This window comes from Arabidopsis lyrata (genome assembly GCF_000004255.2).
Source record: "Arabidopsis lyrata subsp. lyrata unplaced genomic scaffold ARALYscaffold_7, whole genome shotgun sequence".
Taxonomy (NCBI): domain Eukaryota; kingdom Viridiplantae; phylum Streptophyta; class Magnoliopsida; order Brassicales; family Brassicaceae; genus Arabidopsis; species Arabidopsis lyrata.
The window spans coordinates 4,637,330-4,663,607 of NW_003302549.1; the positions used below are offsets into that span (position 1 = coordinate 4,637,330).

The 26,278-nt window shown below is 37.5% G+C and overlaps 7 protein-coding genes across 11 annotated transcripts; 6 read left to right on the plus strand and 1 right to left on the minus strand.

The window, feature by feature from the left end:
- The first annotated feature begins 353 nt into the window (after positions 1 to 353).
- On the plus strand, positions 354 to 3,976 carry LOC9303403 (uncharacterized protein Cbei_0202). 3 transcript variants are annotated; one of them, XM_021016453.1, is made up of 13 exons: positions 354 to 750; positions 864 to 926; positions 1,003 to 1,455; positions 1,536 to 1,607; positions 1,700 to 1,825; positions 1,923 to 2,135; positions 2,267 to 2,314; positions 2,446 to 2,601; positions 2,687 to 2,848; positions 2,929 to 3,022; positions 3,128 to 3,246; positions 3,314 to 3,358; positions 3,448 to 3,976. In XM_021016453.1, the coding sequence occupies exons 1-13, from the start codon at positions 415 to 417 to the stop codon at positions 3,679 to 3,681; spliced, it is 2,121 nt and encodes a 706-aa protein (XP_020872112.1). In that variant the 5' UTR covers positions 354 to 414; the 3' UTR covers positions 3,682 to 3,976. The 3 variants fall into 3 exon arrangements, with proteins under 3 accessions (XP_020872112.1, XP_020872113.1, XP_020872114.1); XM_021016455.1 differs by having other exon boundaries at positions 720 to 790; XM_021016454.1 differs by lacking the exon at positions 3,314 to 3,358.
- A 3,367-nt stretch (positions 3,977 to 7,343) lies between these two features.
- Positions 7,344 to 11,653, plus strand: LOC9303404 (AUGMIN subunit 8). 2 transcript variants are annotated; one of them, XM_021017201.1, is made up of 7 exons: positions 7,344 to 7,628; positions 8,873 to 10,378; positions 10,463 to 10,582; positions 10,659 to 10,775; positions 10,855 to 10,944; positions 11,037 to 11,144; positions 11,224 to 11,653. In XM_021017201.1, exons 2-7 carry the CDS (start codon positions 8,993 to 8,995, stop codon positions 11,332 to 11,334), a joined length of 1,932 nt encoding a protein of 643 aa, XP_020872860.1. In that variant the 5' UTR covers positions 7,344 to 7,628; positions 8,873 to 8,992; the 3' UTR covers positions 11,335 to 11,653. The 2 variants fall into 2 exon arrangements, with proteins under 2 accessions (XP_020872860.1, XP_020872861.1); XM_021017202.1 differs by lacking the exon at positions 7,344 to 7,628 and adding an exon at positions 8,326 to 8,436.
- Positions 11,654 to 11,797: 144 nt separating this feature from the next.
- On the plus strand, positions 11,798 to 14,317 carry LOC9303405 (pentatricopeptide repeat-containing protein At4g30700). Its single transcript, XM_002867287.2, has one exon. The coding sequence runs from the start codon at positions 11,847 to 11,849 to the stop codon at positions 14,223 to 14,225; it is 2,379 nt and encodes a 792-aa protein (XP_002867333.1). The 5' UTR covers positions 11,798 to 11,846; the 3' UTR covers positions 14,226 to 14,317.
- A 57-nt stretch (positions 14,318 to 14,374) lies between these two features.
- On the minus strand, positions 14,375 to 16,248 carry LOC9303406 (translation initiation factor IF3-4, chloroplastic). Its single transcript, XM_021017203.1, has 9 exons — positions 15,903 to 16,248; positions 15,774 to 15,813; positions 15,637 to 15,696; positions 15,497 to 15,549; positions 15,357 to 15,406; positions 15,205 to 15,238; positions 15,031 to 15,103; positions 14,828 to 14,920; positions 14,375 to 14,744 (listed from the first exon to the last, which is right to left on the minus strand). Exons 1-9 carry the CDS (start codon positions 16,196 to 16,198, stop codon positions 14,577 to 14,579), a joined length of 867 nt encoding a protein of 288 aa, XP_020872862.1. The 5' UTR covers positions 16,199 to 16,248; the 3' UTR covers positions 14,375 to 14,576.
- Positions 16,249 to 16,618: 370 nt separating this feature from the next.
- Positions 16,619 to 20,604, plus strand: LOC9305436 (eukaryotic translation initiation factor). Of its 2 annotated transcripts, none has more exons than XM_002867288.2 (10): positions 16,619 to 16,705; positions 16,922 to 17,118; positions 17,493 to 17,564; positions 17,668 to 17,766; positions 17,906 to 18,040; positions 18,138 to 18,235; positions 18,335 to 18,422; positions 18,503 to 18,853; positions 18,948 to 19,190; positions 19,282 to 20,604. In XM_002867288.2, the coding sequence occupies exons 2-10, from the start codon at positions 16,981 to 16,983 to the stop codon at positions 20,293 to 20,295; spliced, it is 2,238 nt and encodes a 745-aa protein (XP_002867334.1). In that variant the 5' UTR covers positions 16,619 to 16,705; positions 16,922 to 16,980; the 3' UTR covers positions 20,296 to 20,604. The 2 variants fall into 2 exon arrangements, with proteins under 2 accessions (XP_002867334.1, XP_020874481.1); XM_021018822.1 differs by lacking the exon at positions 16,619 to 16,705 and adding an exon at positions 16,732 to 16,803.
- Positions 20,605 to 21,040: 436 nt separating this feature from the next.
- On the plus strand, positions 21,041 to 21,626 carry LOC9303407. Its single transcript, XM_021018823.1, has one exon. It carries the CDS (start codon positions 21,100 to 21,102, stop codon positions 21,409 to 21,411), a length of 312 nt encoding a protein of 103 aa, XP_020874482.1. The 5' UTR covers positions 21,041 to 21,099; the 3' UTR covers positions 21,412 to 21,626.
- A 1,788-nt stretch (positions 21,627 to 23,414) lies between these two features.
- Positions 23,415 to 25,981, plus strand: LOC110226218. The gene has a single exon (XM_021016997.1). The coding sequence runs from the start codon at positions 23,715 to 23,717 to the stop codon at positions 24,051 to 24,053; it is 339 nt and encodes a 112-aa protein (XP_020872656.1). The 5' UTR covers positions 23,415 to 23,714; the 3' UTR covers positions 24,054 to 25,981.
- The last annotated feature ends 297 nt before the right edge of the window (positions 25,982 to 26,278 follow it).

Below are 26,278 nucleotides of genomic sequence, written 5' to 3' on the forward strand. Positions count from 1 at the left end.
GTTGGCGTATAATTCGTGTAGCTGGATTTTTCATTTTTTTAACTTGTAGACCGGTAAGGTCCAAATTGAAAGGCGAAAACCGTAATGTTTGGCTATTTAATTTCCGGTAGGTTTAAACTGTTTAAGAAATCCGGTTACTTAGGATATACTTTACTGATAAAGTCGAAACGATATAAAAATTTGAAGTTGCACTTGCATAGTAACCATCAGAATGTAAAATGAAAACTTAGGTTCTCATTATACATGAGAAATTCATAAACGAAAACCATATAAGAATTGAACCGAACCGAACCGAACCAGATTAAAATCAATGGTTTGTATATAACCGAGTTCGAGTCGATTCCATTTGAAATGAAAGGATAACTCACTGGGTACAGAGTCACAGAGACAAGCTTTTTAGTTTGAGCTCTCACTATGTCTCTCTCGCAAACGAATTTCCTCAGTTCTTCATTTCTCTCATCGAGCCATGACCTGCGAATTCCTTATTCTAGAGCGGTACTCGCTTATCCCCGTATCCAAACACACCGGATTCTCTGTGCTGCCAAGCGAACCGGGAAGCGGAGATATCCTTCTGAGAGGAGGAAGCTGAGGACAGAGCAGAAGGAAGCTGTGGCCAAAGTTAAGAACAAGCTCGAAGGAGTTTGGCGTCTCTCTAAGCTCGGAGTTCCTGTCGGAGATGACCCTGGAAAGGACTTTCTCGGAATTTCCGAAGGTTTGCTTCAAGCCATCGCTAAAGTTATCGAGTTTCCGGTGAGTTCTCCGGTGAAAAGTTGGAAACTTTACCTTATGGGTATGAAATTAGAGTTTGTGGAAGTATTTTGATACTTGATACTATCTGTAATTTGATAAATTGGGTTTTTCAGGTTGCTTCAATGCTGCCAGAAGAAGCATTTTCGGTGATTAGGAAATCTTTTGACGCTAGGAAGGTAGAATTCAATTTGATTCTACATATATGTTTATGAATTATAGTTCAAGTGAGTGAAGTTTTCATCTTTTGTTTAGATTCTGAAAGAAGCCAAGTTTGTTTATACTGTGGATTTGGACGTGAAGACCCTTCTTGAGTTGGAGCCTCGTGCTCATGATTTCATTTTCCGGTTAGAGCCTAAGATTGGGCTTATTGAACATGTGTCTACCGAGAAGAGTGTTTCAGGGGACTTGATCAGTGTGGTTAACGACTGTAAAAGGATCAACAGTGAGACAGCACCCGGAGAATATGAACCTCAGATTATCAATGGCTCTGGAGATCCACACCAGCGTGGAGGACGAAGCAAACCGAAAATCGCAGTTGTTGGTGGTGGTCCATCTGGTTTGTTTGCAGCTCTTGTTCTTGCAGAGTTCGGTGCAGATGTGACATTGATAGAAAGAGGGCAAGCAGTAGAAGAAAGGGGACGTGATATCGGCGCTTTGGTAGTTCGCAAGATTTTGGATATGGAGAGTAATTTCTGCTTTGGCGAGGTTTAAACGCCTTCTCTTCAGTCTTTTGCTAGTTTCCTTTGTTATTGTCAAAGTCATATTTTAGCACTTATGCATCGCAGGGTGGTGCAGGTACTTGGAGTGATGGAAAGCTTGTTACTCGAATAGGAAAGAATAGTGCCACCGTTTTAGCGGTTAGTATTTTGAGACTGTCAAATGTTACATAGAAGCACTTCATGTTTGCGTACAAATGGAAAAATTGTGACCATTGCGTTAATTGTTACAGGTGTTGAAGACGTTGGTTCGCTTTGGGGCTCCTGATAATATATTGGTCAACGGAAAGCCTCATCTAGGAACAGATAAGCTAGTTCCATTACTCCGTAATTTCAGACATTATCTTCAAAGTGCGGGAGTAAGTCTAAAATGAGAGATTGATCTATGTCTCTCTATTACTTTTTGATGTTTTTTTCTCATCTGAGCAGCCTCTTTAATTCCATATGCTTAATTAGGTGACTATCAAGTTTGGAACTCGGGTAGATGATCTTCTGGTAGAGGATTCTCGTGTTGTTGGAGTCAGGGTTTCGGATTCAACAGATCAATTGCAGAGTACCTCTCAGAATTTAAAGTTTGATGCAGTTGTTCTTGCAGTTGGTCACTCAGCACGTGACACATATGAGATGCTTCATTCTCGTAATGTTGAATTGACCCCAAAAGATTTTGCTGTAAGTTCTTTGTATATATGTTGTTGAGTGTGTTCTTTCTTAAAATGTTCATATTGAATCGATATATCTGGATGCTTTATTATACTTAGCTTGGTATTATCATTTGATTTCTATCCGTTTGTGTGGATCAGGTTGGTTTGCGCATTGAGCATCCGCAGGAGCTAATTAACAGTATACAGGTTGGTTCGATTATCTTAATACCATATATCTTCAATAAATCAGATCCCATGACTTTGTTGTACCTTATCGTTATTCAAGTCTTGACTTGTATATAAAACACCTATGTTCTTGTGATGGTCTTTCTTTCCAGTACTCGGATTTGGCAAGTGAAGTTCTTAAAGGACGAGGTAAAGTACCAGTGGCAGATTATAAGGTTGTTCAGTATGTGAATGATAAGGCCGAGGATCTCTCGCAGTCTTCATCAAAACGTAGTTGCTACTCCTTCTGCATGTGTCCTGGTGGTCAGGTAACAGTTTCCGTAAAGAGTGTCTTGCTGTTTTTTTTTTTTCATTCGATTTCTCACGAATAAGCCTGTTTCCATGTACTTTCAGGTTGTTCTCACCAGCACAAACCCAACCGAACTCTGCATCAATGGCATGTCATTTTCTCGCCGTTCATCCAAATGGGCCAATGCTGCACTCGTTGTCACAGTCTCAGCAAAAGACTTTGATGTTCTCAATCTTAAAGGACCCTTAGCTGGAATTGAGTTTCAGGTATCAATCTGGAAGTGGATTACTATTAATACTCATGAGTTATATTCAATATGTCTCCTTTGATTTTTGTATTCCTCTAGAGAGAGTTTGAAAGAAGAGCGGCTATAATGGGTGGTGGCGATTTTACAGTTCCTGTACAAAGGGTTACTGATTTTCTGCAAAACAAGCTATCTGGTGAGTAACATTTTCCTTAATACTCAGTTCTCATTTTTATAATTCAAAATATTTTTTATCGGCTTGTTCATTGATGATTTTGGATACTCTTGTGCTGTTAAACAGAAACACCTTTACCTCCATCAAGCTATAGATTAGGAGTGAAATCTGCAAATCTGCATGAACTGTTTCCTACTCATATTACAGAGTCTCTGCGACAGTCTATCTCTATGTTTGAAAAAGAGGTTGGTTATATATTTCCGCATAAACAAACCTATAGCTCTGTCTTTCTCTAAACCCTTGAACTTTCAGTTACCAGGATTCATCTCAGAGGAAGCACTCCTCCACGGCGTAGAGGTATATTATATATATATATATCTTCCTTGTCCTGAATCAGTTTACTCTTCAGATTAGAAATAACAACGATGTTTCAACTTGTTTACCAGACAAGAACAAGTTCCCCTGTTCGGATACCTCGAAGCAATGAGACCTACGAGAGCACGAGCTTAAAAGGTCTATACCCAGTTGGTGAAGGAGCTGGTTATGCTGGTGGCATTGTAAGTGCTGCAGTGGATGGTATGTTTTCGGGTTTTGCTGTTGCGAAAAGCTTTGATCTCTTTGATGGAAGCATAGAGTCAGTTATTGGGAAGGCTCAAGGTGCTGGACTTGTGAAGTACTGATGATGATGATGAAGACGACAGTAATAGCTTTCCCCCATCTCTGTTTTTCGGCCCTTGTTGAGGTAAAAGAACATCAATGGGGACTGCTTCCTCCAGAATCCAGTTTTGTTGTACCAAAGCTTAATAACTTATACAGAAAAAGGCTCAATCAGAAGCGGGAATCATCAGCAGCCAGAAGAGAAGTTTGCCTTAGTTATGTAACTAACCCAAACAGTAGTAGTTTAGAAAGTAAAATTTACTTCATCATTCTTTATGGAACTTCATTTATTACATTTTGATAGACATTACCAAAGCAGTGACTCTTGTTCATAAGAAACACACGTTTCTTACAAATATTGGTTTTAAAAAAAGGAAAAAGATAATTTGATCGAGGAAACTACACCGCCTAATAGATAAGAGGAAACAAGAAAACGACAAGCTTTAGACAAGCAAAGACACATTGCGAAGACATGACATATATTAATAACTCTAGTTCTTCTTAGTGTGGTCAATATAATTGTGCTAGGCACGTGAATACCCATCATTTGGCTCTTGCTTATTATACTTAGTCACACCAAGACGCAAAGATTTATCTTTTTTCTTATCTGCATACCTTAATAATACGAGGAATATGATAGCTTTATAACAATAATAATGATTAAAATATATTGTTATTTAACCAGTACACACTTATACAAAAAGGTATAATTGACTTCCTTTGTTTTCTTTCTATCTCGAGTACACTTGTACAAAAGGATTTGATAGATGTATATCTAACTAGCATATTTCATTTGTACATTCTGAAACATACAAAATATGTCGGTAAACAAAATAATTGAACACGTTAGATTCAATTACTTTTGTTTCTATTGCTAGTCAATATTTGTCCGGAAGTTTAATCCCTATATTAACAAGTTGAATCTCCATAACGTAGACATCCTTTATAGATTGATCTTCTTTTACCCATTTAAAGAAGGTAAAAACTTTGGTGGACATAATTAATATAGAGAATTATTTAGTTTGATAACAATATAAACACATGTGTATCGTTCTTTACATTATATATGAACTAATAACTACAAAATGAATTGGAAAAAGTTCCAATAACATATATTTCTAGGGATTATTGTTTAAAATGTCCTTTTTTGGGAAAAACTTATGAAAATGCCCTTTTTTGAATAGTTTACGGATTTTGCCCTTTTTAACATTTAAAAATGTACGTATTTAAGATTTTTTTTTCCAAAAATACGTACTTTATACCAAATACTAAACCCTAAGAACAAATGGAACCGACTAAACCCAAACATAACGAGTGAAACGCATGTTAAATCATATTTTTGAAGCATGAAAAAGGGCAAAATGCATAAACTATTCAAAAAAGGACAAAATCTACAAATGCCCTTATGAAAAAGGACAAAATCCGTAATTTATTCTATATTTCTAGCCAAGTAGAATCCTTGAACGGACCACGGGAGACTAGACGAGTAGATATATGTCATCATATATACACATAAATGTATGCTAGGTTCAATGATTCTAAAAAAATTGGCAGTACGTACATGTGTAGCCAATATAAGAGAACATAAAACAAATATATCTCTAACTCTAACAATAGAAAAAGTGAGAAAGAAAAATGAATTTTGTTATATATTGATATTAAATTCATAAGAACTCCAAGTGGAAGTAAAGTTGGAACAAGACTCCACAAGGTAAGGGACACACAAAAGAAAGAGAGACAAAGGTCTATAGAAAGCTTAAGATCATATGATATGTCCAAATCATCTCATGTGGGAGCAGACCTTTCTTTTAATAAAAAATGGGTTTATTCTTTGTTTCTATTTTTAAATTGGATTCTTTTATTGTGTTTTATGTACTAAACCCAGTGTTCAAGAAAGCGCTAGGCGCTAAGCGGGCGGTGACCCAGTGCCTAGCGCCTAGAACGCCTAATCGGAGCCTAGGCAATTTTTAAGGCGGTTTAGACGTTTATAACATAAAACATTATAAATATGATATTATATATAAAAGTTATATAAAATATATATATAAAACTAAAAATTACGAAATTATAAACAAAAACTAAATAAGACATTTATTTATATTTATATTAAATAATATATAAATATCTATAACTATATATATATATATAAAACTCTAATTGAAATTGAAAAAATACATTAAACAAGTTCTATATAATTTTAGGCGGTCAAGGCGGTTATCTAGGCGTCGCATGAGAGCCTAGCGCCTAGTCGGGGCCTAGGCGACCGCCTAGACCGCTTTTTAGAACATTGACTAAACCTCATACTAATTACGGTGTTTAGACTTTAGAGTCCTCGTGGATAGGAATGTCAAATGGGCTTCGTGACCATGGGCAAGACCAGTCCAAATTATAATGGTCCGGATTTGGTCACGCCCAAATTCGCCCAAATTCGAAGCGGTCCATATGGGCTAAAAGCCCATTTAGTCCATAACAAATGGGCCAAACCCATCTGGACATGGCCGTCCAATAAGCCTTAAAAATTAGGGTTATTAATTTGGAGACAAAAAAATTTCTTTATTTTTTAAAAAATTCGGATTTACATTGATATTTTCACTCCAAAAAATATTTTTACAGTTCTGGCGGAAAAATGTGATTTTACGATTTAGCGAAAAAATGCAATTCTTCGATTTTGAGAGAAAATATGATTTTGCGGTTTTTGCGGGAAATATAAAATTATATTATTTGGACCCCATAGGATGTCCAGTTGGTCATGGTCTTATTTGGTCTGGTCTTATTTGGACATGGTCCTATTTAGGCTTAGACCGTCAGTGTCCAAAAAAATGGAGCTGCCCATTTGGACAGGCCCATTTGGACTTGGACAGCCCAATTGACATCCCTACTCGTGGATGACTAGACTCTATATAGTTATTATTTTTGGGATACAATTAGCCACTAATCTTAATATATAAGTGAAACATAAAATGAATAAGATTCACTAGATTTAATAAAATAGAATAAATAAACAAGAAAATTATGAGAAAAGAAACTTAGTTGGGGATTAGCCATCGTAAGTGTTTGGTAAATATTCTTTCTTAGTAGAAGAAAAGACAAAATATATCTATATAGAAGAGAATGACCAAACACATATCATGGGTAACCATCATAATTTCAATTTCTCCTAAAATTTATTTTTATTTTCGATATTTTATTCATTCTTTTAATTAGAGCTTGAGTCCTCATAACTCTTATGAATTTAGGTAAGGTTGGGTGGGAAAAGTAACCGAATGTAAAATTAAGCTTTCGGCGTTATGCCAATTTTTCAATTAAAAAAGTGTTAAAAATAAATAAAAAACTTGAAGCAATCATCAATACCATAATCTTGTCACGTTTTATCTCGATCCATGGCAAATATTTTATTATCTTTGATAGTTAAACTCCAACAACAATTTCCATTGGTACTTAAAGTAGATCAATAGTACCAACGAAAAACTACAATCTCATGAATCATGATCATAAATCGTTGAATCTGATCATTAATAAGTGAAGGATATCGAAATTGGAAGGATTCCGGTTCAGTTTCGATCACGGTTTATTCCGGTTAAATCGGTTTTGTCTACTCAATTTATGTTTTGTTGTAGAGTGACCTCTATGAGCAAAAGGCTAGAGAGATTCTGTGGTTTATTATTCGGATTAGAGAGAAAAATAAAAAGACTCTTTTTAATATCAAAATTAGGTGGCGCGAAAATAACGCCCTCTCTCTCTCTCTCTTTTTCTCTCTCTCTCTTTGATCTCCTCGAACCCATCCTCTTAAATCGCCCGATCAATTCTATCACCGGCGAAACATTTTCTTATTTACAATTCTCCAGCTTGGTTAATCAATTCCGATCACGTTTCATATACCCAATTTCGATCTCGAAGGGGACAGAGAAGTCTTTCGCGAGGAGAATCACGAGACTTTGATTACTTTTGGCACTCTTAGGGTTTCTTCCTGGTAATATTTTCTATTTCCCAACCTCAGATTCATCGGATCTCTAATGTTTAGCTTCTACATTTGATGTCATCAATCCCAATTTCAATTCTATTCAAAATCGGAAGAACCCTAGAGTTTTCTGGGTATTATTACTGCGATCTGAGATTCATGAGCTAGATCATTGATAGAAACTATAAATGAATCTCATTTCGTTAAACTTGTGAGGATTTGCATTTTCATGGAAAAATATTACTAAATTTGATTCGATAAAAAGAGTCTGTGTCATTGAGAGACACAAGTCGTGTTAGTAACTGACTAAATTTCCTTTTTGGATTCTTCGTCAGAAACCATCTCATTCACTTAGAAACATAATAAAGTTTGTGTTTTTTTTTCAATCCCAGATTTTTCTTCTTTGATCCTTCACTTTCTCGAGAAAATGTCTCAAATGATCAAAATTTAATCAATCATCAATGTTACTGCATTTCATGATTTCTCTATCATCAACCGTTGATTTTCTCTCGGAGAGTGGGCACCGGTTCTTGATTCTTCAATCCACGTGGTCCCATTTTTGGAGTACACACCAAAAATCTTTCAAAATGTCCATTTTTGCTACAAATCAAACATTTTGACACTAATTATCAACATCTCGAGCTGTTTAATTTAGTAAGTTTACTGTTTGCAAGGTGATAAAGGAAGTTTCTTTTGTTTATCTTTTGAGGTGTTATGATGTTGATGGAAAGAAGATGAAGATTGGTCTATAGATTGAATCGAAAATCTTCATTTAATTTTCCAGCACATCTGACCATGGCACTTCCGTGACTAAGACACTGTAAAAGATTCTTTCTCTGAAAATCTTGTTTTTTTAAAAAATATTCCTGATATTGTGAAACTGTAGCAGCTAACTAGTTAGAACTCAACCCACCATTCTCTCTTTTTGTCTGTCTCTCTTCTTTGACCACTGTTTTCCTAGTTCTACACAATTTTCTTATCTCTTCCCCTGTTAGTTCCCAGCTCTTTCTTGATTTTGTAGTCTGGATTTGGTTCTTTTTTTTGTTTTCTTCATGATAATGATGATGAAATTGTCATTAGTTTGTTCCCCTTAGATAATACATGTGGGAGTCTTTGATATGGTTTTTTGTTGTAAAGGTAGAATCTTATTTACTTTTCTTTATCTGGGCTGTCTAATATTCTTTGCTCTTTTTTCGCATGGCCTATCTGTCTGTGAGGTATCTTACTTTTTCTCCTGGGTTTTGGGTTTCTTGCAGAACAAAGGGACTTCATTTACAGCAACTAGAGCTGTTTTTATTGTTTAGCTTCAATGCAGAATTAGACGAGAGGCATGAACTGCTGAATTCAATCAATGCAAGTTTCTTTCGTTAGCTTGAATGGATGTAGCAACAGATACTACAAGGCAACGTCTTCTTCCATCCGAGAAGAACAATGCACTTGCTGCCACTCGCCGTCCTCGAACAACAGAGGTTAGTTCAAGGTACAGATCACCCACGCCAACCAAAACCGGGCGATGCCCTTCCCCAAGCGTCACAAGACCAACAGTTTCTTCAAGCTCTCAATCTGTGGCTGCAAAAAGAGCAGTTTCAGCAGAGAGGAAGCGTCCTTCAACACCACCATCTCCGACTAGTCCCTCCACGCCGATACGTGACTTGTCTATCGACTTACCAGCTTCATCTAGGAGGCTATCTACAGGTCGTTTGCCTGAAAGCTTATGGCCTTCCACTATGAGAAGCCTCAGTGTTTCGTTTCAGTCTGATTCAGTCTCTGTCCCTGTTAGTAAGAAGGAGAAACCGGTTAGTAGTTCTTCTGTTGATCGAACATTGAGACCTTCTTCAAATATAGCTCAGAAGCATAAGGCTGAAACGACTTCTATATCAAGAAAACCTACGCCAGAGAGGAAGGGAAGTCCATTGAAAGGGAAGAATAATGTGTCTGATCTTTCAGAGAATTCGAAACCTGTAGATGGTCCTCACAGCCGGTTGATAGAACAGCATCGGTGGCCTAGTAGAATTGGTGGAAAGATCACTTCGAATTCTTTAAACAGAAGCTTGGATCTTGGTGACAAGGCTTCAAGGGGTCTACCAACTTCAGGGCCTGGAATGGGGCCGTCCCTTAGGAGAATGTCACTACCATTGTCCAGCAGTTCAAGACCTTTGCATAAAACTTCTAGTAACACATCTAGTTATGGTGGATTAGTGTCTCCAACAAAGTCGGAAGATAATAACATAGCTCGAACTTCTGGGGCTCAAAGACTTTTGTCTGCAGGTTCGTTGGATAGAGCAACATTAGCAACGGCTGTAGCTAGGTTGCATCCATTGCCTGCTCCTGGATCTCGCCCAGCTTCACCAAGTAGAACATCGTTTTCGTCTTCGTCTATTTCCCGAGGCATGAGTACTTCGAGAGGCGTGAGTCCATCAAGAGGACTAAGCCCTTCTAGAGGATTGAGTCCTACTAGAGGTTTAAGTCCTTCAAGAGGGTTAAGTCCTTCGCGTGGCACAAATACTTCCTGTTTTGCTAGACCATCAACTCCACCTTCAAGAGGGATAAGTCCTTCACGGATAAGACAAACCAGCACTTCCACACAATCCAGTACCACAACTTCAGTTCTCAGCTTCATCACGGACGTCAAGAAAGGCAAAAAAGCAAGCTATATTGAAGATGTTCATCAGCTGCGCTTGCTCCACAATAGATATTTACAGTGGCGGTTTGCAATTGCACGAGCTGAATCTGTAATGTATATTCAAAGACTAACTTCCGAGGTATTTAGCATCTCTGTCTTCTATAATGTGATCCTTTAATTGATTGATCTAAAGACGTCTGAAAATTTAAGTTTTGACTTTCAGGAAACACTGTTCAATGTGTGGCATGCGATATCAGAACTACAGGATCATGTGACCAGGCAAAGGATTGGCCTACAACAGCTAAAGCTAGAGATCAAACTCAACTCACTATTAAACGATCAGGTATGTTGTCTCTCTGTTGTGTTCTGGCTTTGTATTCATCAGATTCTGCCGTGCTTATGCATAAATATGTGCACAGATGGTGAGCCTTGAAGATTGGGCCACACTTGAAAGAGACCATGTTAGTTCTTTAGTTGGAGCCATATCAGATTTAGAAGCAAACACTCTTCGCCTTCCAGCGACTGGAGGAACAAAGGTATATATAGATTATTACTTTTGCAAATATTTATGGAAACTTAATTTCAGAAGATCATTTAGAACTTCTCTTCCTACAGGCGGACACTGAATCTTTGAAAGCAGCTATGTCCTCGGCCCTCGATGTAATGCAGGCTATGGGATCGTCCATTTGGTCTTTACTCTCAAAGGTGAGACCTTTTTAATAAATCTGTTCTCCAAATTTATCCTCTTGACATAACTCTCAAGCTGGTGCACTTCTCTTTATGATTTGTATTTGCAGGTGGAGGAGATGAACATAATGGTAACAGAACTCGCTGTTGTAGTTACAAAAGAGAGTTCTATGCAAGGAAAATGTGAAGATCTTCTGGCCTCTACTGCGATCATGCAGGTAACAAAAACAGTCCAATGCTCTAATGAAAAATGAGTCTTTTAAAGGAATTGAAACTGAGATTTTATAAAATGAACAGATTGAAGAGTGTAGCCTCAAGACTCATCTGATACAAACTAGGCGAGAAGAAGGAGAAGACGCAAAGGAGACTCCTCCATTGTTGCCATTAAGCAAGTTTCCATGGCCATAAATAACAAAGCTTACAGTTCCCACACGCTCAACACTGATCACCTGTAAATTGCTCTTTGATGCCTCACATTTCTCTTGTCGAGATCCTTTTTTGATCTTTGCTTGTTGAAGTTTTCTTCTTCTTTTTTTGGTATAAAACATTAGCTTAGGAAAAAAAGAAGTGAAAGATCACGAGTTCGAAAGTCTTAGGATACAAAAAAAGAAATTTATTTTTCACATGTAAGCTCTGATGTGGGGTATTTTTTGGGGGTTTTATTCTTTAGTATCATTTAGTGTAGAATTCATTACAAAAATTTAATAGAACTGTTTTGGCTCTTCTATTATACTTTTCGGAAAAAAATTCACTAACAAAATCAAAATGTAATCGTAAGTTGAAATTCATTTTCTTTATTGAATCCCATATAAATCAACATTTGATATGTTATAATTTAGATTAAAGGTAAAAAATATTTAAATGAAAATGAAAGAATGCAAAATGACTTCTTTCGTATTCTCTGAAAGGCAAAAAGCCAAATGCTACTACGGACAGTGTCGGCCGCCACCGCCGAGACAACCGCTGCATTGATAAGCAAGAACAATTTTCTCGATCTCTTCAAAAGATCAACTTCTATATCTCACCTTGCTCAAACCCATGCTCAGATCGTTCTCCATGGCTTCCGCAACGACATCTCATTGCTCACCAAGCTTACCCAACGACTCTCCGACCTCGGCGCCATTTACTACGCACGCGACATTTTCCTCTCCGTCCAAAGACCTGACGTTTTCCTTTTCAACGTCCTCATGCGTGGCTTCTCCGTCAACGAATCACCTCACTCTTCGCTCGCTGTGTTCGCTCATCTAAGGAAATCCACTGATCTCAAGCCCAACAGCTCCACCTACGCCTTCGCTATATCAGCTGCTTCTGGGTTTCGTGACGACAGAGCTGGCTGTGTTATTCATGGTCAAGCGATCGTTGATGGGTGTGACTCAGAATTGCTTCTTGGGTCGAACATTGTTAAGATGTACTTTAAGTTTTGGCGAGTCGAAGATGCTAGGAAGGTGTTCGACAGAATGCCTGAGAAAGACACAATTTTGTGGAACACGATGATATCTGGTTACCGAAAGAATGAAATGTATGTGGAATCTATTCAGGTTTTCAGGGATTTGATCAATGAGAGCTGTACCCGTTTGGACACAACAACTCTGCTTGATATTCTTCCCGCTGTTGCAGAGTTGCAGGAGCTTAGACTCGGGATGCAAATCCATAGTCTTGCCACAAAAACTGGGTGCTACTCCCACGATTATGTTCTTACTGGTTTCATCTCACTATACTCAAAGTGTGGAAAGATTAAGATGGCAAGTACTCTGTTTCGTGAGTTTCGTAGACCAGATATAGTAGCTTACAACGCAATGATTCATGGGTATACTTCCAATGGAGAGACCGAGCTCTCTTTAAGCCTGTTTAAAGAGCTGATGTTATCAGGAGCAAAGTTGAAGTCAAGCACGCTGGTCAGTCTGGTCCCTGTCTCTGGTCATCTTATGCTTATATATGCCATTCATGGTTACAGCTTGAAATCGAATTTCCTGTCTCATACTTCTGTCTCAACCGCGTTAACTACGGTTTATAGTAAATTGAATGAGATAGAATCAGCCCGGAAGCTTTTTGATGAGTCTCCGGAAAAAAGCTTGCCATCTTGGAATGCAATGATCTCAGGTTACACCCAAAACGGGTTGACAGAGGACGCGATATCTCTCTTCCGAGAAATGCAGAATTCAGAATTCAGTCCAAACCCTGTCACAATAACTTGTATTCTATCAGCTTGTGCGCAGTTAGGAGCTTTAAGTTTGGGGAAATGGGTTCATGATTTAGTAAGGAGCACAGATTTTGAGTCTAGCATATATGTGTCGACTGCTTTGATTGGTATGTATGCGAAGTGTGGAAGCATTGCAGAAGCTCGCAGATTGTTTGACTTTATGCCAAAGAAGAATGAAGTTACATGGAACACGATGATTTCCGGTTATGGACTTCATGGACATGGACAAGAAGCTCTGACTATCTTCTCTGAGATGTTGAATTCCGGCATTGCACCAACACCAGTCACTTTCCTCTGCGTTCTTTACGCTTGTAGTCATGCTGGCCTGGTCAAAGAAGGTGATGAGATATTCAACTCCATGATCCACCGGTATGGTTTTGAACCATCAGTCAAGCATTACGCCTGTGTGGTTGATATTCTTGGCCGAGCAGGACACTTACAGAGAGCATTGCAGTTTATAGAAGCAATGCCGATTCAGCCTGGTCCTTCTGTGTGGGAAACATTGCTAGGAGCTTGTAGGATTCACAAAGACACAAACCTTGCCCGAACAGTCTCTGAGAAGCTGTTTGAGCTAGATCCAGACAATGTAGGATACCATGTTTTGCTGTCGAATATTCACTCAGCTGATAGAAACTATCCACAGGCTGCTACGGTTAGACAAACCGCAAAGAAGAGGAAACTAGCCAAAGCTCCTGGATATACCTTAATAGAAATAGGTGAGACGCCTCATGTCTTTACCTCAGGGGATCAGTCACATCCACAAGTAAAAGCAATCCATGAGAAGCTGGAGAAGCTCGAAGGGAAGATGAGGGAAGCTGGGTACCAACCCGAGACTGAGTTGGCCCTGCATGATGTGGAGGAGGAAGAAAGGGAGCTGATGGTGAAGGTTCACAGCGAGAGGCTAGCCATTGCCTTTGGACTCATAGCTACTGAGCCAGGAACAGAAATCCGGATCATAAAGAATCTTCGGGTCTGTTTAGACTGTCACACCGCAACCAAACTCATTTCAAAGATCACAGAGAGAGTGATTGTTGTAAGAGATGCCAACCGCTTCCATCACTTCAAAGACGGTGTCTGTTCATGTGGAGATTATTGGTAGTGGCTTGTTTTTGGCCTCAACACAAGTTATACTGTACTCATCCTGTACCATTACATCACTCATAATTGATAATTCTTTTCTGACTCAATAAATCTTGATTACTTATTACCTTCTATATGACTATGCTTAAAAGTTGAAAACTTCTGGTATACAAAAAAGTTGACGAAGATCTTCATTCAAATAATCTATTTCTATGGTTACAGATACAAGGAAATACAAGAAGCATATTAGAAAAGGAACTATACAGAAATTTATCAAACTCCCTGAACATTTACCAGATAAAATATAGACAATTGTGCCTAGCGCTCCGATCCTTATCCGGTGATTAGTTTGATATCAGACAATTCCGCATCATGTATCTTGCGTTGCAGTTATACCTGCCGCTGAAACTTCATCATCCGCTGGCTTTTTCTTCTTTTTTGGGGGTGGTTCTTGCACTTTCCGAATAACTTCTTTGTTTGGCACCAAGGTAATAAACAAATTTCTGTCCCGAAAGTTTTTGCTCTCCTCAGTCGCAAGCTGCAGATGTAATTAAGGTGCAATTCACATGCAAATCCAATACCAAACTTCTATTAGGAAAGAGCATAGAGAACAGAACAGACCTCTCCTATTTCAGTCTGAAAACGTCTGAGGAGCTCAATAGCAATATTTCTGAACTCGTTTTCTCGGCCTTTCATGTTCACAATCACTTTAACCTGAGTGAATTACAAATCACACAGCAGCAAAATGTAATCAGAAGGGACAGAACTCGCTCCGCCCATACAGTTCCGGTAGCAACAGAAAAAAGAAGGTAAACGGGAACAACCTTGTCACCGTCTTGCAAAAACTTCCGGGCTGCTCTCATGCGTACAGAATAATCATGTTGATCGATGTTATAACTAGCGGGAAACAAAAAGCAGAACCCTTTTGAGAAGAAGCAATTCTAACAAAAGCATCGCAACTGCACAGATAAAAGAGATACTGCAATGGCTCAAATTACCCCATTTTAAGCTCCTTCAAGTCCATGCGAGTAGCTGACATAAGAACAAAGCTTCAGTTACACAATCCAATCATGTGAATACTACACAGTATGTGAGGAGCTTATAATTTTAAACATTATATCCAGTTAAGCAGAGAAGGATGATCAAATACTTTTCTTCTGCTGTTCCTTTTTCCTCTTTTGCTGCTCATATCTGTATTTACTGATAGGTAATGAAGCAAAAAGGAAAAGAATCATTCTCCTTGAAACTTTCATATACACAATCCATTTGATACAAATGATCATTATTTACCTGTAATCCATCATTCTGACAACTGGAGGATCTGCATCCGGCGAAAGAATCACCTGAAAACCAAATTTTCGGCATACGAGATAACTCAGTGATTCAAGAAAGGTACTTACAAGTTTAGAAATTTCCAAAGAAACACAAACCAGATCAAGCTCAGCATCTTCAGCTCTTCGAACCGCTTCGTCTTTGGAAACTAAACCAATCTAAAGAAGAAAGAAACTGGAAATTTTCAATTTTTGCTGAAATCAAAAGTTTTAACACTAAAAGGCACTTCATTTACCATGTTCTGCTGATCATCAATAAGCCTAACAGTTGCTGACCTACTCAATTCAACAAATACATCAAAATCAATCATAACTTGAGCTACAGAAATTTCAAATTCAATCATTTTAAGAGTTTCCACAATTACCTAATAGCTGAGATATCAAGCGAATCATCATCATCCTCGGATTCTTTTTGCCTACCTCTCCTATCGCCGGGAAATCTAGACCCTCCGCCTCCTCCGCCACCACCGCCTCCGTAACGGCAGGTGATGGCGGGGCAACGGTGATGATGATAAGGGGAAAGAGAAACAATTGACAATTCGGCCAGACAGAGTCGAAGACCAAAGAGCTTAGATTTAACAGAGGGTGAAGGATGCGACACCGTTTTGGTGGCTCCGGCGAGAATGGCGTTGAATCCGACGGTGCTGGTGATACCAGCCATTTGCTTCAGAGTGCGTCCAGAGTCTCTCCACCAATTAGAATGATCCGATTTAAATACAAAAGAACAAACAAAATCATCTTATCCATAATATATACATCAGATTAAAAATCTATAAATTTTAGATTTTTCATTATTTAATAATGAAGCAAAGAAATTGTGAATTTAGCTTAGCTTATTGATAGTGACATAATGTACTTGTCACTACAGTATCACTAATCACTAATCACTAATGTAGTAGATCATCATATTTTGATCATTTTAATTTTCTACAAATTTTTATACAAATAAAAGTGATACTAATTTTTATTCAAAATGTCTCAGTACTATTATTAAATGATAATCAAGTTTAATGTTTTTAATAATGTTTTCCAAAATGGTTAGCTTTTGGGCCAAACCCTAAAAATGCTTCGGGCACAGAGGCTAAGCTAAAAACAGACAATAAAACAGCTGCAACGCTCTGCGCCGCGTTCTCTCTTTTTTCTTTCTCTCTTTCTCTCAAACTCTCAGGTAAACCTTCTTCAATTTTCCTCTTAGATTTGTTTCTACACGGCATTGTTCTTCCTTTTCCAAGGCTTTGTCTTAGATTGTCATAAACCTATATTTATGTGCGTCTTTGTAGAAACTTTACCCTCTAGATTACTTGTGATTCAATCAGTTATCTACTTGTTGCGTTGATTTGATTACTGTGACGCAGAAACCTCTAATTTAGTGTGTCTTGTGCAGTCTCAGAAACCGAACCCAGCTTCTGTCCTTTCTTTCACCGCGAACAAAAGATTCTAGTGATGCAGCAAGGTGACTCAGTGTTGAGCTTGAGGCCTGGAGGTGGTCGTGGAGGAAGCAGACTCTTTGCCCCACGCTTTACCTTATCTTCTTCCTCTGATCTTACCAATGGCGCAGATGCTCCTTCTTTTGCCGTTAAGGTATCCATATCCTCTGTTTTTTCTATGAGCTGTAAATTTTGAGTGTAGGATTCGTTCTTGTGGTATTGAATTGGATTATGGATAAAGTTTGGATCTTTTGCTGATTCTTATGTGTTAAGAGTGTAGATTTTCTTTGTTGAACATTATTATGCAATGTCCTAATTCTTGGTGGGGCGCTTAAGCAATGTGACCTTGCTGTAAATATGGACAAAGATTAATACTTGTAGGCTTTTAGGTGGGCACTCTATCAGTTTTTTATGCTCATAAAGGACCTACATATATAATTGATACATTTTATTGATTTGTAACCCTGTTTTTCATCTGTCGCTTTGAATTCTGAGGTTCAAGTTTAATGACTTGTATGTGTTTTGTAGAGAGGAGACTCGCGATTTGAGGGTCGTGAGCTTTTGCGGTTCACCCGAGAACAGCTGCTTCAGCTTAGAGAGGTAATTAGTTACTTTCTATGCATAGACTCGTCACTTTGCTTTGGGTTTTCCTGTTTTGCTCAAAAAGGTATTAATTTAGTCATTCACCATTTTTCTTGTGCAGGCTATCCAAGTCTCTGATGAAATTCTGAAGCTCAATCAGGAAATTGCATCTGACCTTTTTGGTGAAGAAGAGCAGAGCTGGGGCCGTTCAGAAAATAAGGTGAATGTTTTCATTTACCTTCTGCTAGTCATTTAATTTTCTAGCTTTGTCGAAAAACCAAGGAAAGTTGACTTGTTTATTAGTTTGTTATTAGTATCAGTTTTCTTAACATATTCCTTGTATTGTTTGTTCTTTTCAGCCTGAAAATCAACTTCAGAATCGTTACTCAGAGCCTGATAATCGTGATTGGCACACTCGTGCACCAATTCCTTCCCCAAGTAAAGAACGGTCAAGGGAAGACCAACGTGAAGCTAGAGATGCACATACTCAAGGAGTGAGTGTTTACTATTTTGGCACTTTATTTTGACAATACCTTAGTTTGGTATTGGGTGGTTATTGCTTGTAACTAACATGATAACTTACTAAAACAGTCTGGCCCTCCTCCTGCCCTGGTGAAAGCAGAGGTCCCATGGTCAGCTAAAAGAGGAACTCTTTCAGAAAAGGACCAAATCCTCAAGACCGTGAAAGGGTATTGTATTCTTCATGACTATAATGAGTGTTTTTCTTTTTGTTTGGGTTAATTTCTTTATATAGATGACTTAATCGTATAATTTTTTCTTCCCTGCAGTATTCTGAACAAGCTGACTCCTGAAAAGTACGATCTCCTCAAAGGTCAACTAATTGACTCTGGGATTACTACTGCTGATATCCTAAAGGTATTCCTAGTTCTGAGTGCATTAGCTTCTTTGTAGTTCTCTCTTCATGCCATGATATATGTTCTTATCTTTAAATTCAGGGAGTGATACAGCTGATTTTTGAGAAGGCTGTACTAGAGCCCACATTTTGTCAGATGTATGCCCTTTTGTGTTTTGATATCAATGGAAAGCTCCCTTCGTTCCCATCAGAGGAAGCCGGTGGGAAAGAAATAACATTCAAAAGAGTGCTTTTGAACAATTGCCAAGAAGCATTTGAAGGCGCTGGCAAATTGAAGGAAGAAGTCAGACTGATGACTGATCCAGAGCAAGAAATGGAACGCAGGGACAAGGAAAGAATGGCGAAGCTTCGAACATTAGGAAATATCCGTTTGATTGGTGAACTTCTGAAGCAGAAGATGGTGCCCGAGAAGATAGTTCATCACATCGTCCAAGTATTATGACTTGCGCTTGCTTTGGTACCGTTAAAATTCTATTGCATGTAATACTTTTCTGTAGAGCTCATGGTAACTTTGTGACTCGCTACAGGAGCTTTTAGGACAGGACAATAAAGCTTGCCCAGGGGAAGAAGATGTAGAGGCTCTCTGTCAATTTTTCATCACCATCGGGAAACAACTAGATGAGAGTCCAAGATCACGGGGTATAAACGACATGTACTTCCAACGTTTGAATGAACTAGCAATGAACCCGATGCTTGCTCCACGCATGAGATTTATGGTCCGTAATGTTATTGATCTGCGCTCTAACAAATGGGTACCAAGGCGTGAGGAGGTAGAAATTTGTAAAGCCTGTCCTTATCTGTAATTACTTACAATGTTATCCATCTGTGCTTACGTTTTGTTCTTGCTGTGTAAAATGGCAGATGAAAGCGAAGAAAATCACTGAGATTCATTCCGAGGCAGAAAAGAATCTTGGGTTACGCCCTGGTGCCATGGCGAATATGAGAAATAATAACAATCGTGGTGGTGCTGATGCTGGTGCAGCTGAAATTCTTGGCTCTGGAAACTTCCTGGGACGTTCAGGTACTGGAGGAATGATGCCTGGAATGCCAGGAGCTAGGAAGATGCCGGGAATGCCTGTAACAGATGATGATGGTTGGGAGATGGCACGGTCCTGTTCCATGCCCAGAGGCAATAGGCAGAATCCACATCCCGTTGGGCGTGTTCAGTCTCCGGTTATCATTGACAAGTCACTGTCGCTTAATTCAAGGCTGCTACCTCAGGGAAGTGGTGGTCTTATGAACGGTAGACCAAGTGCCCTTGTGCAAGGTAATGGTTCCGAACTGCCTAAACCTGTTCCTTCCCCGACCAGACCAACTGTGGAGACGCCAAAGCCACAACCACAGCCACAGGAGGTGGCTCCTCCTACAGCTACTAGCTTGAACACAGGAGAACTCAGTAGAAAGACTAACTCGCTTTTGGAGGAATATTTCAATGTCCGTCTATTGGATGAGGCATTACAATGCGTAGAAGAACTGAAAACCCCGTCTTACCATCCCGAGCTCGTCAAGGAAGCTATCTCCCTCGGCTTGGAGAAGAACCCTCCATGTGTTGAACCAGTGGCGAAACTCTTGGAACATCTGGTCTCTAAGAATGTTCTAACTCCTAAAGACTTAGGGAATGGTTGTCTGCTCTATGGGTCTATGCTCGATGACATTGGGATTGATCTGCCAAAAGCGCCAAACAACTTTGGGGAGATCATTGGTAGTTTGGTTATGGCCAAAGCATCGGATTTTGAGCTGGTTAAAGAGATTCTAATGAAAATGGAGGACGAGTGGTTCAAGAAAGCAGTTTTGAAAGCTGTGATAGGGAGTGTTAGTGAGTCTCTACTGGCTACGCAAGAAGCCGAGGTTGAGGTTTGCCGTAGTTTGGTGTAGTTTGTGTGGTTTCTTTCTTCCCAATACATGTTTTGATCAGTTTAAGACCCACGCTCGCCGGAAAAAACAGGTGAGATCTTTCTTGAAATCATTTATTGAAAAATGTTAAAGAGTTAATATCATACTTGTAATCGAGATTAGATTCAGTCTTGTTACTCCGTTTTGTTTTTCTTGATTTGTGTTTTTATTTTGTGCCTTAGTTCATTTTTGATTTGGAAGAGTTCAAGATGAGGAAAAAGAAGGGAATATTATGTTGAATTGTACACTCTTTAAAGTTTAATTTAATGAAAAGATTAATTTAATAATCAAGTATTTGTCAAAACAAATATTCATTTTTTTCTTTTTGTCAAGTTGGAGAATATGTAAACTGCATTTCAAAATAGATTTGTTTAATTTCGTAGTGTCATAAGTTATTAAACATAATCACACTAATTTATACATAGAAAATGACATTTAAGGATATTTCTCATTTTTTCATACGTATTATTAAATCATAAGAAATGTGAGTTTGTAATACATTGACGGAGTTAATTATATGACCCTGGACCGTGTCAAAATGTCTATTGTGTGCGTTAGAAGTTTTCCAAAAGAAAAAGAAAAAGAAAAATAGTCATGAGCTGTCTTGATGATTATATCAATGCCAGTTGTTAAGGAAGAACTCATTTTTTTGGTTGGTGTGCACGAAGTAGAGATAAATATCTTTCTCAGAAATCTATAAATACACACACTCGTAATTTAAAAAAAAAAACAAGATAAATATCTTTCCAGTTCATAAATTTTGTTTAACTGAAGAAGAAGAAAAAGATGAGAACTTCTTCTCTTCTTGGTTGGTTTTTGATCATCTCCCTCTTGTTACTTTCTCAATCCCTCATAATTTCATGCGGACGTCATGGAACCAAGATCACTCCTTTGGAACGGGGACTAGTTGAACATGAAGAGAACGCAGATGGGTCTCACGGTCATCACCATGACCATCTTCGAGTCTTCGTGAGGAAAAGCAAAAGCAAGAAGAAGAAGAAGGACAAATCATCAGCCACTCGAACTCTTCTCTCTAACCCTTTTACCTATGTATCTACTGTTGTGAGTTCCTTTGTTTTATTGCTCGCCGCTTTTTAATCTATTTCCAAGATCATAGGTTGCGATTTTTTTTTTTTTTTTTGGGTCGTCAAATGGCTTGAATTTGCGTGTTTGTATTTCCGATTGAGTTTAACGATTTGTATCCTTTTCCGGCAAAGTTTGTAACTCTTGAATGTTTGAAAAGTTGTCTGATCTGGTTTGTCTATTATTGTGGTTGTTTTGTTTAATGAATAATAACTGATTGTCTAAGACTATCATGCGACTACTTTTTGGATTAGTTTATTTTTGTTTGCTAAATTGTAAATATTATTAATATGAATACTCAGGTCTTACACTTTGGTTAAACCTATACAACTGTGCCCTTGGCATAAAAAAAAAAAAAAAAAGAAAAAAGGTAAAAAAACAAGGAAACAAACTTATCTGGGAAAATGTTGGGTCAGTTTAACGCAGCCATAAGATTTCTGGCGGTGATATAGTGACTTCTTTAGGGCTTGATTGGTTCTCCCGCTAGCACCCTTCTAGCGGTTATTAGCGGTCGGTTGCGGTTGTTAGCGGTTGGTACCAATCATAGAAACCGCTCCGTACCGCTTCGAACCGCTCGAAATCGCTAAATTTCAAAAGCTCCTTCCTGCAAGCGTTTGCAGTTGCGGACGGTAGCGGTTGAATTTAAAAAAAAAAGAAAAAAAAAATCAAACGTTTACTTATAATTATTATAATATATATTAATCATATATAAATCTTTCATCTTTGTATCACGTTCTCATCAGAAACCCTAATAATATTCTGAAACCCTATTTCTCTCAATGTCTTCCATCCAAACTAATGAAAATCAATAACTAAACGTAACTATCATATATCCTTTTATTCATTCATCACCTCATGTGTAACTTTTTCGCATCGTTTTTTTTCTTTTCATTACGTATTGTTTTACTTTTTGATTGAATATATGTTTCGATTTGTTTTCTCGAATAGAAACTCACTTGCTTTTTGATTGAACTCAACGTTATTTACAATTTGTCTCATTACTTGATGTTAAACCAGATGCATAAAGTACTATCTTGTTACAAAATTTATTTATTTTTGAATAATTATTTTGTACTTTATTTATGGTTTTAATTATTAAGCATGTTCAATTTTTCTAATATTATCATAATAATATATTGGTGATTTTTTTTTTTTGTAATATTATTTATTTATTTTGGTCATTTTTTTATTTAACTGCTACCTCACTCGCTGGTTTACCAGTCATAAAACTCCCGCAAACGCACCCATTTTCAAATGCTAAACCAGTCGTTCAAAACGCTTGAAGCCGCAACCACCCGCTTCCGCAAACTCCCGCAACCACAACCGCAACCGCTGCGTTTAAACCAGTCAGGCCTTTAATTTCTGGCGGTGATATAGTGTTGTTATTGATCTCACGATCAATTAATTTGAAGATTGTTTAAGTGGATAGAGAGAATGCAGGTTATGGGGAACATTGTTCCTATGGTTCCATTGTTCCTTTGTTTGTTTGTTCTAGTCTACCATTAACAACAACGTTTTTGAAGCATCTACTACATGAATTCAATAGAATTCAGTTACAATTGAAGAACTAACATGGTAAAACTAAATCCACTAGGCACCATTCCCTTCGACCACTTTTTGCCTTACGTTGGAAATTCACAATTCCATTTCAAATAAGAAAACGATAAATAATACTCCTTCTGTTTCATATTAAAGGATGTTTTAGACATTTTATTTTGTTTCACAATATAGGATGTTTAGGAAAAACAGTTCAAGTTTCTATACAAAAAATTAAATTTGTCTAATTTGTGACTATTTAGATTCTGCAGTAAAGCATATCATTGGCCAAATTATCTTTAACTATTTATTAAATTATGTTTTAATGTAAAATATCTAAAAACTAAAATAATTAATTAGTTTCTTAAACTTTGTGCTTTTAGGTAAAACATCCTATATTTTGAAACAGAGGGAGTAACATTTGGGACTGTTATCCATTATGCTTAATTAATCATGATCCACCCTTACGTAATTAGATTTGGCCTCTCGGAAACTTTCTTTGTTGCTGGCAAAAAAAGAAGAAGGAAGGTTTCTTTGCTAATAAGTTAATAAGTGTAAGACAAATAGTTAAATACAATAATGTTTTAAACACGATTTCAAAGAAGATGTAGCCCATTTTTAAGCCTACTCGTTTCATTACCTAAGTCTAGCGATATTATAAATTCTAATTCTTTTGCACACATATATAATGCATCCCATCATTGTAAAATAAACACATATCTCTGATTTTTTCGATCAAATACATATATATATATATACACAAATTATTTGATAAAACACAAATGAGGACTTCACTGGCTTTTTCTTGTTCATTGATTGTATTCCTATTGTTACTCTCTCAGCCTTTGCTAATTTCATCTGAAAATCAGGAGAGTGAACGAAGACTTGCACAACACGGTGACTCCAATCCATTGAATCATCATGACTCTCTTCGAGTTTTCATGAGGAAAGCTCGTGTTGGTGGTGGTAGTCGTGGTGGTGGTCGTAGTCACCGTCGTGTCCCTAGTAGTGGTCATGGTGCCGGTGGATCATCCGCTACTAGTCGACCTTCTCTCTCGATCGCATTGCTTTTCGGTTCCACGGTCGCAAACTCAATTCTGTTAACATTCTTGGCCTTCTAATTGAACTCTTTTTTTATCCTTGTATTTTATAATTTGTATCTTGCGAGAACCCTTTTTCTTTTGATTATATTATTGTTGGTTCTACTCGTGTGACATGAATGTAATCGAAAGCTAATAAATCATTCCAAATTTCCCCAAGAAAATGTTGATAGGATGATAATTTAATTTAAGAAAACCTTATTCATCACATCTTGACATTGTAATCTTTAGGTATTGTTGGAACAGCATGTAAACTAAATTCTTAATATTAAAGTTTGAGTATATTCTTTTTTGGTAATATCGATACATAAATTACATGCCATGAGAAGAAATAAATTAAATAACATTTCAAAGTCAGCTTTTCAAACCTATGATCTATTTTCATTGGACAAACAGGGAGTTTGAAAGTGGATAATTGTTAACATGGTGTATACGTACGTACTATACTACTATAGACTCCTCAGATTGAATGTAAAATAAGTTTTTCAAATAGTAATCACCTAATTATCCTTATTGAACCACTCTTTAAAAAATTATCTATCATTCAATCTGAAGTAGTCTATATCATAATATATAAACGAGAAATATTCATGTTAAATTTCAAGAGAAGAAAATAAGAGTAGTGAATAAGCTTTTAACCAAAACAGATTAGATTGTTCATTGCAAATAGGAGATACTCCTCATCAATTCATTATAGCAAACGAAATAAATTGAACTTAGACAAGTGACAACATATCTAGTTGGGTCTAGGAGTAGACCATTCGACCCTAAGTATGAGATTATCATAACCATAACCATCCAATGTGTTGATTGCTTGACAAAACCAAAGCCTTTACTCGTTCCTGTCTTCTGGTCCAAGGCCACATAGACTCCCATTTTTTCCTTACGATATATACTCTCCTTTCTCCTCTGTTTTTACTAGACATAACTAATTCTGATTTATTGTTATATTCCACGAGAAGAAGGAACAACATAATTTGAAGTTAGATAGCCATTTTTAAACAAAATACATAGACGAGTTTTTAAAGATAATTCTACTTCAATTTCAAGAGATGGACACAAGTGAATGAGTTTGCCAGAACAGACTAGATTGTCCATTGCTCAACGGACATGTTCCTCCCCATTCAAAAGCAAAGCAGAATATATTTTTATTTTTCCATGGAGTGGAAGAGAAATCAAAGCAACTTTTTGTTATTGTTATCTCTCCATTGATTGGAGGAATAATGAAAAGTGAAAGAAACAGGGTCAGGTGTGGGAATCAAATTTTACCCGACAATTTGCTGCTTTTTTTTCCCATCAGATTCTTCAATCTTTGTTCTGTTTCTGAGTTGTAATCTTTGTTCTGTTTCTCTCGTGTCTTTGTGTAATCCCACGCAAAGAATGTCTTTTAGAGATACAGTCCTATATATACTGTTACTCAGTGGTTAACTTACATCTCCATACAATTTCTTAAGAAATCAATCTTCTTCTGCAGAAGCTTTCATAATCTTCTGCCATGAAGAGATCCTTGTTGCTAACCATCATCATCTTCTTCATCGCCTATGCTTTTGCCGAAGAACTTCAATGTTGTTCAGACAAAACAGTCAACATGGTTCACATAGGCAAATTCCTTGTTTGCTCCAATGTTTGCTGTAGCTACTTCAAAAGATAAACATACATTTTAACTCTCTTTTAAATGTTGCAGAGAGACCAGTCGTCAAAGTGACTGATAGCAAGAGAGCCCATGGGAGTTCACAGACGATCAGGGCAAGAGGTGTTTATGGAGGTGATTCCATGATCAGACCTAAAGGAAAGAAGAACAAATCCATGGCCTCCATGACCAGATCTGCTTCACTTGCACTACTTCATGTAATAATTGCAACTCTGGTCCATATTTTCTTGTACTAAAACGTAAAATCCTAAAAATCAAAAAATACAAGCCTATCACTATCAGATAAGGGTTTCCACTACGATGAGAAAAACTGGTTTTAATGATACAAATTTAAAGGGTTCAATACAAATCTGTTAATTATATCATCCACCTTTGATCACTAGTTTAGAGAGGAATGAGAAGATAGCATTTTTGAGTTGTTTATTCTTAGGCTGAATGCATAAAGTTGTGTTGATGCATATGTTATCGACTAGAGAAGCCAAGAGGGATTCCATTGCTTCAAAGAGTCTTAGAGATAACATATGTATCAACACAAGCATATGCATTCAACCTAAGAATAAACAACTCAAAAACTGGAATAGCCTACCACTTGACA